Source organism: Aulonocara stuartgranti, assembly GCF_965226115.1.
Source record: "Aulonocara stuartgranti genome assembly, chromosome: 19".
In the NCBI taxonomy this organism is placed as follows: Eukaryota; Metazoa; Chordata; class Actinopteri; order Cichliformes; family Cichlidae; genus Aulonocara; species Aulonocara stuartgranti.
Window position 1 is genome coordinate 32,572,209 of NC_138955.1, and position 10,941 is coordinate 32,583,149.

At 41.4% G+C, this 10,941-nt stretch overlaps 1 protein-coding gene and 1 long non-coding RNA gene across 2 annotated transcripts; one reads left to right on the plus strand and one right to left on the minus strand.

Moving 5' to 3' along the window:
* The first annotated feature begins 2,812 nt into the window (after positions 1 to 2,812).
* Positions 2,813 to 5,138, plus strand: LOC309695269. The gene is made up of 2 exons (XR_014273100.1): positions 2,813 to 3,313; positions 4,194 to 5,138. It is a non-coding gene; the product is annotated as an uncharacterized lncRNA (long non-coding RNA).
* Positions 4,798 to 6,455, minus strand: LOC309695255 (uncharacterized protein; the record flags this gene model as incomplete). The annotated part of the gene is made up of 2 exons (XM_082515800.1): positions 5,958 to 6,455; positions 4,798 to 5,068 (listed from the first exon to the last, which is right to left on the minus strand). The coding sequence occupies exons 1-2, from the start codon at positions 6,215 to 6,217 to the stop codon at positions 4,798 to 4,800; spliced, it is 531 nt and encodes a 176-aa protein (XP_082371926.1). The 5' UTR covers positions 6,218 to 6,455.
* Positions 6,456 to 10,941: the final 4,486 nt, after the last annotated feature.

A 10,941-nucleotide genomic window follows, 5' to 3' on the forward strand; every position in this document is an offset into this window, starting at 1 on the left:
TGGAAACAAATTAAAACGTACAGCTCTGTTATCACTTCCAACATAAATGAAGACAGAAAACTAAACAGCAGTGACGTTTGTAGGGTTACTGAAGTTGGGCTAGCTGGTATATAATGATGTGCTACGTGACCGCTAGCGACACAGCTATGTTAGCATAATATAAACAAGCTAACTTTTTTTCCACTCGATAAAAGTTAACGTGAGTGTTCTCGGTGGTCAGGAACAAATGTAATCGCATGGCAGGATGCTGTAAAAGGACCAAACTTCAGCCAGGAGAACAACTGAGATAATCCATCCACAATACGAGGTTAGTCATTCATATACTGCTGCATGGGCTGGGCTGTAGTTACATCCTAAGGTTTTAAAAACTGAGCTTAAATAAATGATTAGCGGTAATAAAAGCCGAGGGAGGTCAACAGTGATCACTGACTGCTTTAGGAGCTTTTTGAGATTAAATAGAAGAAAATACACAACATTAAACATGTTAACAACACAAAAGCCATATTAAACGCAGACTACTTTAGGCCCAGAAGTAGGATTCGTCACGTCATCACTTAACGACCGGATATAGACAAGTTTTCCACTAATTTGTTGTTTTAATCGTTTTTAGTTTGTTTCATTTAGATACATTGGAAATGCATTGAGAAAAATGGATCTATGTGCTGGACATCATCTAAGAACAGTCTGACACCAACAAGTGTTGCCCCGAGTTTAATTAATTAATATTTGAACCTTGTTACACAAGAATACTGACAGTGTCATGATGTGTGTGTTTGTGGACACCAAAGGCAGACTCAGTCGCTTTTAGACAACATGAACACTTAGAAACCTTTAATGAATACATGAGGAAAAGTCCAAAGTAAAACAAAGTAATAAAGGTACCAAATCAGTGACTCTAGATAAACTAAACGCAGGGAAAACGGACACAAAACAAACGAGAAACATCACAGGAAGGAATAAAAGTTGCACTGACAAAGAATAAGGGAAAACTGATGCTACTTCCACACACAGAGCTCCTCAAGGGAAATGATCACAGCTACACAGAACACACCTGATCAAACAACTGGGAAACATACTAGGTAAAGTAAAACTAAATGCTAAGCATGTGAAGCAAGGGTTTAATGAAATAAAACAGGAAATAACATAATGGGATCACCTGCCACAGGGATGAAGACAAGATACACCAGGGAAGTGGCAGCCACACACAAAACCTTAAAGACTTAACTGAGAGTCTAACCAACAGAGCCATTAAAAGAAAAAAGCACCAAGTTCAAACCATCATATGAAATATAAACACAACTACAGACCAGGCAAAACCAGTAATCAGGGATTCAAAATACTCTGGAGATAAGATAAAAGTAAACAGTAGTATATAAACCACTCAATAAGCAAACTACAATCAAGATAAATGTAACTAATGATAAACTTAGGAGTCTAAAAAACTGGAAATGCTGGGTCCAAGAGCAGGACCGTGACAGAAACAAAGTCCAGAAGAAAATGAATAATTCCTCTTTATACAACCTTCACATGTTTGAAAAAAAGAGGTGAAAAAAACACTGAAATGTGGTTTATTCAAACCCCTCACTGATGTCACTGAAGGCTATTGTGGTACTAAAAAGTGTAGGAGTGTCTAGGATACACAAACACGTTTGTCTGCAAGTTGTTATCAAGGGAGGCTCAAGAGCCACATCTACACCAACTTTTAAACTAATATTCAGTGACATTTTCTTATGAATAAATGTCAGTGTTGCTGCTGTTCTTTCACTGATTGCTATAACACAGCAGGGAGTCAATCTATAGCCAGTTCATGAAAGCTTTTACATCTGCTGCTGGAAACAGGTGGTGTCAGCAAAGCACTTCCATGTTATAAAAAAAAATAACAAGAAATCCTGACAAGTGGTGAGGTCTTTGATGTCTGCTTTCATCTTGGAATAAATGTAATAAAAAACTGGACCACAAAAGGTAATTTATATAACTCATCTTTGAAAAGATATTACAATGACAGTTTGGCATCTAAGGGAATAGTCTAAGGATCTTGAAAAGGAAAGCGCTTCCGAGAAGCTTCTTCGCTTGTAAACTGAAGAAGATTCTCGGATGAGAGGTGAACATTCGAAAAACATTCGCTTTTCTTTCCCAGCTCCTTAGACTATGATGACCTGGATGACTGAGAACCTTCAACGACCACTGGAGGAATAAATACACAAGGTGAGGAGGGCAAAGAGTTACACAAGGAAAGACCGAAGTGCAAAGCTGAAAACAGCATAAGTGTTGCACACTTGGATTAAAATGAACTCAAACCAGTGTGGCTTTGTGAGTTCGCCTTTACTGTATCTGCAAATATATATATTGACATAGCACAACGTTACACACTTTTGTAGTCTCACACAACTCTTATAGGCGCACTGCCTTATGGTTAGTCTTTAAACTCAAATTGCTAATATTTCTTACAGTGCAACAATGAAATAAACATAAACAAAAGATAGTGTCATCCACCAGTCTATATCTGCTGTGATTACAGCTCGGTACAGGTATAAAGCCACAAAAGCGCCACGAGGTTTCCGCACAAACTAATGAATTAGATCTAGCTGCTAATCGTTAGCATCACGGCTAATTCACATCGCTACCAATAACTTATATACCAATGACACATAGTGGAGATTAACGGCCAACTTTCCCACATTCTCTTCAACCCCGTGGACTCACCTGTAGATACATTTTAAGTTATTTACCATCTTGTATCTGCTTACTTGCAAATATATATATTGACATAGCACAACGTTACACACTTTTGCAGTCTCACACAACTCTTACGGTGTGTTCACACCGAACGCGATGGACGCGAATAGAGCGTCAGGTTTACATGTAAAGTCAATGGAAAGGCGCGATGACGCGCGATTGCGGGTCCCGCGAAAATTCGGAAGCAGATTTGCGTCGCGAAAACGCCAAAACGCGTGAAACACGCGTCAGTGTAGCGCGTCTGGCGCGTTTGACTCGCGAATAAAACCACGTGCGTGAGTTTTTGTGTTGCATTTTGTGCATACGCGCGTTTCGCGTCTACCGCTCGAGTTGGAAAAATCTGAACTCCAGCGTCAAATCGCGCCGCGACAACCAATCAGGAGCCTGGTGACGTGGCTGTTACCTAGGTCAAAGGGGCAGATCCAGCCAAAGCCTTTCATACTTCAATGGAGGGGAAGGCTAATCAATGCGGTAGCAAACAACTCGGAGCTGTACAACACCAGCTGCTTTCAGTACCGAGACAGGAATAAAAAGGACCGAGCTTGGAGGAAGATATGTGAAGAGATCGGGCAACCTGGTAAGTTCATTCATTTCTCTTTTGAAAGTTTTCACTGACCCGGGGAAGCCGCACAAAAGCTAGCAAGCCACCGCTATTTTCCCACTGACGTACAAATACCGTTCTGCTTTTATGCATGTTATCATTTAGGAATATATTTTATTGTTTATTAATAAACAGCACACAGTGGTCCCGCTGTTCATCCGTCACTGCTTTGCTTTTTCGCTGATTTTTTATTGCACAGTACAGCATTGCATTCTGCAGCCTGATTGACAAATCTCCTGCGCTTGCCAAATTTATCACGTTTGGTTTTGATAACCATCGCGTCCAATAGAAAAAAAAGCACAAAAACACCCATAACTATGAGCCTCATTCGGAAATACACACCTGCACCGCGAGGGAAAAAGGCGCACGAAAGTTGCAGGCAGATGAAGACAAACCGCGGCATAATAATACTTTTACGTTTTGCAATCTACAAAGGTTTGCACTTTGAGAATCAATTGTGAGAACTGTGACCAATGTTCATGTGTGTGTGTGGAAAAAAGTGTATAAAGTGCGTGGCCAGGGGCTAGTTATTCTGAGAACCCCTGCAATAAATGAGGGACCACTGTCTACTCTACGATTATTATATCCAACCTGTTAACATTTAATACTGTATTGATAGAACCAACTGATTCTGCAGCAGAGCATCCCCAGTCCCTGAGCTCCTGCTGCTGCACCCACAGGTATGTACAGCAAGCACTGATACCTTTTTAGTCGGTGGGATTCCCTTGTGATCACCTTTACTAAATATCTACAACCAATCTGATTATATCCTGTTATTGTTTTTTTTTTTTTCAATGTTGAAATTAAAATCTAGTAGCAGCCTTCTCATTTCTTTGTGTTTTGTGCTGTTTTACAGGCCCACAGAGGAGGACGGCTCCGAGGCAGATGAGGGACGAGTCCCAGGACGGTCCATCGGTGGTGGAGCTGGCCACCCTGGAGTCCCTGAAGAGGCCACACCAGTCTCCAATGGAGCATTTCCTCCTCAGCCTTGTTCCTGCTCTGGAGAGCAGCTGGTCCTTTTTATTCCTGTCTCTCTGTAAATTCTTATATTTTATATATTTATGTTTAATGTTTTTCTGTTTGAGACTTTTAATATTATTTCAAATAAATGTTTATAATGACTAATGTCTCAGTTCTACTACACAGCAAATGTTGGCACACGACTTGACACATGTAGAATTTATTTCATATTATACTAATGACAAAATATACTGATACAGTGGGATGCAGAAGTTTGGGCAACCTTGTTAATAGACATTATTTTCCTGTATAAATTGTTGGTTGTTACAATAAAAAATGTCAGTTAAATATCATACAGGAGACACACACAGTGATATTTGAGAAGTGAAAAGAAGTTTACTGGATTTACAGAAAGTGTGCAATAATTGTTTAAACAAAATCAAGCAGGTGCATCAATTTGGGCACCACAAAAAAGAAATGAAATGAATATTTAGTGTATATCAATGTGTGTGTCTCCTATATGATATATGGGGTGCCTTTGTCTGGACGTGCTTCCCATCCAGAGCTGCACAGCACAGAGGGAAGTTCCAGCGCTCCTGGAGTCCCTCTGTGATGGAGCGCCAGTCTCCAGGTGAAGGCACAGCCATGAAGTCGTCCACTAGACAGTCCCAGATGGCCGTCGCTGCCTGGGGGGTGATCTGGCTCACCGTGGACACACCGACTCTGAAACTGAACGCGATGGTCCTGAAGGAGTCCCCGGTGACAAGGAACCTGGACAAAATTGTTCAAAATCAGTATTATGTGTACTGCAGTTACAAAATACATTATTCAAATTCCAAAATACTTTTGTGATGTCAGATTTAAATCACAAAACATGAATCTTACATAAAACATTTTGTAATTATAAGGATAATTACAAAATGTATATTAGATAATATCTAAAACAGTTGTGTTTTGTTTTAACTTTAACATATCATAATTTGATTGGTAGCAACTTTCACAACTACAGTGAGCCAATCACTCATAATTCCTAAACATGTCAATCAGGTAGGAATGAAGTAAGACATTAATAGAAATAAAGAGTTGTATGTTGACATGTAGCCCTTTCCTTGCTTAAATCATTAATATTTTTGAAAAATTAATCTGTGATAAGACAGCTTATCAAGATAGAACCATGTAACTAGAGATGAACCAAACTGTTCACAGTTTTATCTAACTCTGTTTTAATAAAGGCTGGTGACCCCTGCTATAGAGTCTGACAGCTGCAGGGATTATATACAAACATTCAACTATCCCAGAATCAAACCAGGTCTAAATAAAAAGGAGTGAGTATCACTACAAAGGTTAACTCAGTGGTCCTAATGCTACAGTTTGATATCAGCAAACACCGAGCGCATACATTGATGTGACACCACAGCCATGCTATCATTCAAACACTGATAACAGCATAAATCGAATTAAATCGGGACTTGATGAGACCTTCTGAGTATCACTAGAAATATTATATAGAGTCGTCTCTGTACCACAGTTTGCTTTCAGTAAACACCGACAGCATTCACTGTTAGCATAGCACATCCATGCTAGCAGTGTATAACTGGATGGATTAGCATATTAGCACAGATATCAATAAAGGACTACCGTATTAAACACTTTTACTAACCTCAGGCAGACGGACAGGCGCTCTGCAGGTGGGATTGAGCGTCTGTAGTTGGTGTCTAGGCGGGCAATGCTGGGACCGACGAGGGAAAGCAGGTCCTCAAACTGGCCGACGGTGATAGCGCTGGAATCGGCCGTCATCCAGGCGCAGCTCCTGGAGCAAGTGGTGAAACTCACCAAACTGCTCACACCTCTGGAGGACCTGATGGACCCAGGTACGGCGAGGACGTCTTTTACGCTGCTACTCTGCTCTCCACAGTACATAGAGAAGGGAGACTCTCTCTTCAAGCGCTAGCTCGATAGCTGCCATCTTGCAAAACCAGGTCTGGCACAACTCCCTCCCACATTCCTCCCACATTTCCGGTTCACGCGCGTCAAAATATCATATTTTGACGCGCGATGGATTTTTCTTGGACACGCGTTGAGACGCGAATGTACACGCGTCAAATTAGGGGCGTTTGGGGCGTTTTATTCGCGTCCATCGCGTTCGGTGTGAACACACCGTTATAGGCGCACTGCCTTATGGGTAGTGGCTGGGCTTATTTACTCTCGCTAGAGCTGCTCATTTTAGGGGATACTCCCTCTTGTGGTGTAACAGAGGAATAACTACCCTTCCTGCACTATGTCATATTTGGAGACTGGGGCACACATTATTTTACCACAATCAAAGAAAATACATATTTGAACAATCAGACCATTTAACTAACTATAATATTGTAACTAAAGATTATGGGGAGTGTCCTGTTTTGTCCACAATGTCTTTCTTGTCCTTACATAAGGAAACTAAACAAATTAACCGCAGCCAATAAATAATCATTAGAACTCAATATCTTTAACAATGTGGCAAGTAACAATAAACGATAGCTGAAATATTGATAAGAATTCAAAGTTCAAAACAAAACTCTTGTCAAAACCCTCCAAAAATCACAAACCAGCAAAACTAAAAAAAATCTCCAGACCCAGGACCACGATGGTGTCAGTGCAGGTGAAATGTAACAACTTTGGAACCTTGAGTGGGAAAAGCAGAAAGAGAAAGAAAGGAAAACATACAGAGGGATGTATGAATGGTAAATTATGCATTATGGATACTATTGTTTGGTTCCTTACTATTTAAATTATCTACTTCTGTGACATGTTCTGTAGTGTTGCCAAGTGCTTCCTGATAACAATCCTTGGCATTTAATGTTGTACCTTGAGATATAAGGTGACTGTTGTTGTGATTTCATGCTAGATTAAAAAAAATGTTATGCAGGCTGAAGACACGTTCTTGGATAATTTGATCTTGCTTTGATTTTTGGAATTGGAAGTGTATAGCATGTGAAGCGGAGCATGTGGAGGGCAGGGAGTGGACCCACAATGCAGTACCCAGCACACAAGTGTAAAGTCAAAATCTCAGTGTGGCTTCTGGTAAGAGGGTAAAGCAAACACAAGCCAAATACGAGGGTAATCAGGACAGGAACAGACAAAAGGGAGGATGCAACAGAGAACAAAGGGGACATGGACAATAAATACACAGGAGGGAATTAGGGCACAGTGAACACACCTGGAAACACAGCTGAACAGAACCTGACTGACGGGACAAGGGAAGCAAGACCGAATATAACACACAAGACATGAGGGACTGTCAAAATAAAAGAGGAAGTGACTAACATGGAGACCAGGACTAAGATGCATTCACTTAACAAGACAGAGAACAAAGACAGCAACGGAAACATCGTTCAGAGAGACCAGACAGACGTGGGGACATGACTAGGGTAAACAAACACAGACGCACTGATGAGAGGACACAGAGATGTGACTAGGACAGACTGGACACAAAAGGAGAAGTAATCAAACAAGAAACCAAGAGCCATGAATAACAAACTCGGGGAATGGAACATAAGTGACCTCAAACTTCCAGAGAAATAAAGAAGTCCACAACAGAAACTCAGAATACTGACCCAGGACCATGACAGTGTGAAACAGTGAGGAAATCAAATAAGCCCTACATATAAACCTCACCACAGCTTGCCAAACTTGATCACCAAAGTGTCACACAGTTTGTTACAGACACAGCCATCCATCGCTAGAGCTCAAAGGAAAAGACTAAAGTGCAAAAATGGAATTCAGATATGTCCACATGATGTTTTCTCTGGTTTGGAGTAAATGCTGAAAGTTGATTTTATCCAACTTAAATGCAGATATAAGGAAATATCTGCCTTTGATTGTCTGTTGAATGCTACGTCTCCATGCAAACACCTAGAAAACACAGACACACACACACACACACAATTTTCCTAACGAAAATCAGCAGCTCGCCATCACACGCATCTGCATCCTGTGCAATTTGTCACTGCCACATCTCATCCCACGATTGGCTGTTGCTAAGCAACCTGTGTGTCTCACAGACTATTTCCCATGATAAATTAGCTGGGTTGTTACTATGCCAACAGAATTTGTTACTTAATTAAACTGATTCGGATCACAGTTAGCTGGAGGGGAGAGAGGGGGAGAAAGATAGAAAGAGAGAGAGGCCAAGTAACACACACACACACACACACAGTGGGGCCAGGGAAGTGGGATGAGACAGAGAATCCACGGAGGAATGAGTGTTATTAGATGGGCTGAGATATTGAAATGGTCAGGCTTTGCAGACAAGGCCAACAAAAGAAAGGTGGAAAAGAAACAAAGCAAAAAAGAAAAAAGGACCCATATGGAATTAACAGCCTGGTGTCTTCAGAGGTGACTCTCTTTTTCCTTTCTTCTCCAAAGACAGATGCTTTTTTTCCTATTATACTTTTATTAAAATGAGCTGGTGGCAGGTCAGGCTGGTGTAGATCTCCATTGCTGAGGTTCAGCATGAGAGTTCTTTCCCAGAGACAAATGCAACGTCTTTTACTGATGTGAATAAATCAGATGTGTCACATATGACTCATCATTCAACTACCTGCCAAAGAACAACCTTGATGAGCTGCAAAGCTTCTGTTGATGCTGACGTTGTGTGGGAAATCACATCATGTAGCCTAGTGACATCACCAGAGGGGTTTGACCACTATGCAACAAAAAGACAAAAATGGCATAACAATTTGGGCATTGGAGTAAGACCAAACGCTGGGGAGCAGTGAGCATGTAATCTCCTAATTTGGAGCATCACAGTGTTACATCCCTGCCTGCTCATTGTATTCTCTCAGCCTCAGCTATACCAGTAGGCATACACTTATTTCCATAACTTCCTGACAAAACCATTCTGTCCTACCCGATTGGGCCAATTTGCATCGGACACCTCTCCTGCATATAGATTGATGGGTTTAATCAGCGAATCAGAGAGAGCGCTCAGACATCAGTCAATGTCATGCAGGTCTGTCTTGCTTTCATTTGTAGTTCTACCCTTGTTTTTTCTCTTTCTCTGCCTTTTGGTCAGTCTTTGGTTCTCATTCCCTGTTCCATCCATCCTCATCCACACTTCTGGAGAACTCAGATACATTTCTACAGGAGTCATGCCATTGGCAAATCAATATGAACATATGAGTTCATATTGGTCACAGCCAAATATTCATTTTTGGACTTGGCATAAGAGTCGTAATGGGAAGCATGTTAACCACTGCCATGTTGGTGTTCTAGGGACAAAAGTGACTATATTTGCCTGGATTACTAATTAGTGTTAAATAACAGTATAAATAAAATATCTACCATAAAACTGAAACACTGAAGACACAATGGGATGGTCTGTAGCACATAGCAATCCATGTTATTTGTCAGATAATTACATTAGAAATGCTCAAGAAGACTCCACTTATTGGAGTAATATACTGTCTTTCTGCTTGAATAGTGGTACAGTGGGGCAAAAAAGTATTTAGTCAGCCACCGATTGTGCAAGTTCCCCCACTTAAAATGATGACAGAGGTCAGTAATTTGCACCAGAGGTACACTTCAACTGTGAGAGACAGAATGCGAAAAAAAAATCCATGAATCCACATGGTAGGATTTGTAAAGAATTTATTCGTAAATCAGGGTGGAAAATAAGTATTTGGTCAATAACAAAAATACAACTCAATACTTTGTAACATAACCTTTGTTGGCAATAACAGAGGTCAAACGTTTACTATAGGTCTTTACCAGGTTTGCACACACAGTAGCTGGTATTTTGGCCCATTCCTCCATGCAGATCTTCTCGAGAGCAGTGATGTTTTGGGGCTGTCGCCGAGCAACACGGACTTTCAACTCCCGCCACAGATTTTCTATGGGGTTGAGGTCTGGAGACTGGCTAGGCCACTCCAGGACTTTCAAATGCTTCTTACGGAGCCACTCCTTTGTTGTCCGGGCGGTGTGTTTTGGATCATTGTCATGTTGGAAGACCCAGCCTCGTTTCATCTTCAAAGTTCTCACTGATGGAAGGAGGTTTTGGCTCAAAATCTCACGATACATGGCCCCATTCATTCTGTCCTTAACACGGATCAGTCGTCCTGTCCCCTTGGCAGAAAAACAGCCCCATAGCATGATGTTTCCACCCCCATGCTTCACAGTAGGTATGGTGTTCTTGGGATGCAACTCAGTATTCTTCTTCCTCCAAACACGACGAGTTGAGTTTATACCAAAAAGTTCTACTTTGGTTTCATCTGACCACATGACATTCTCCCAATCCTCTGCTGTATCATCCATGTGCTCTCTGGCAAACTTCAGACGGGCCTGGACATGCACTGGCTTCAGCAGCGGAACACGTCTGGCACTGCGGGATTTGATTCCCTGCCGTTGTAGTGTGTTACTGATGGTGACCTTTGTTACTTTGGTCCCAGCTCTCTGCAGGTCATTCACCAGGTCCCCCCGTGTGGTTCTGGGATCTTTGCTCACCGTTCTCATGATCATTTTGACCCCACGGGATGAGATCTTGCGTGGAGCCCCAGATCGAGGGAGATTATCAGTGGTCTTGTATGTCTTCCATTTTCTGATGATTGCTCCCACAGTTGATTTTTTCACACCAAGCTGCTTGCCTATTGTAGATTCACTCTTCC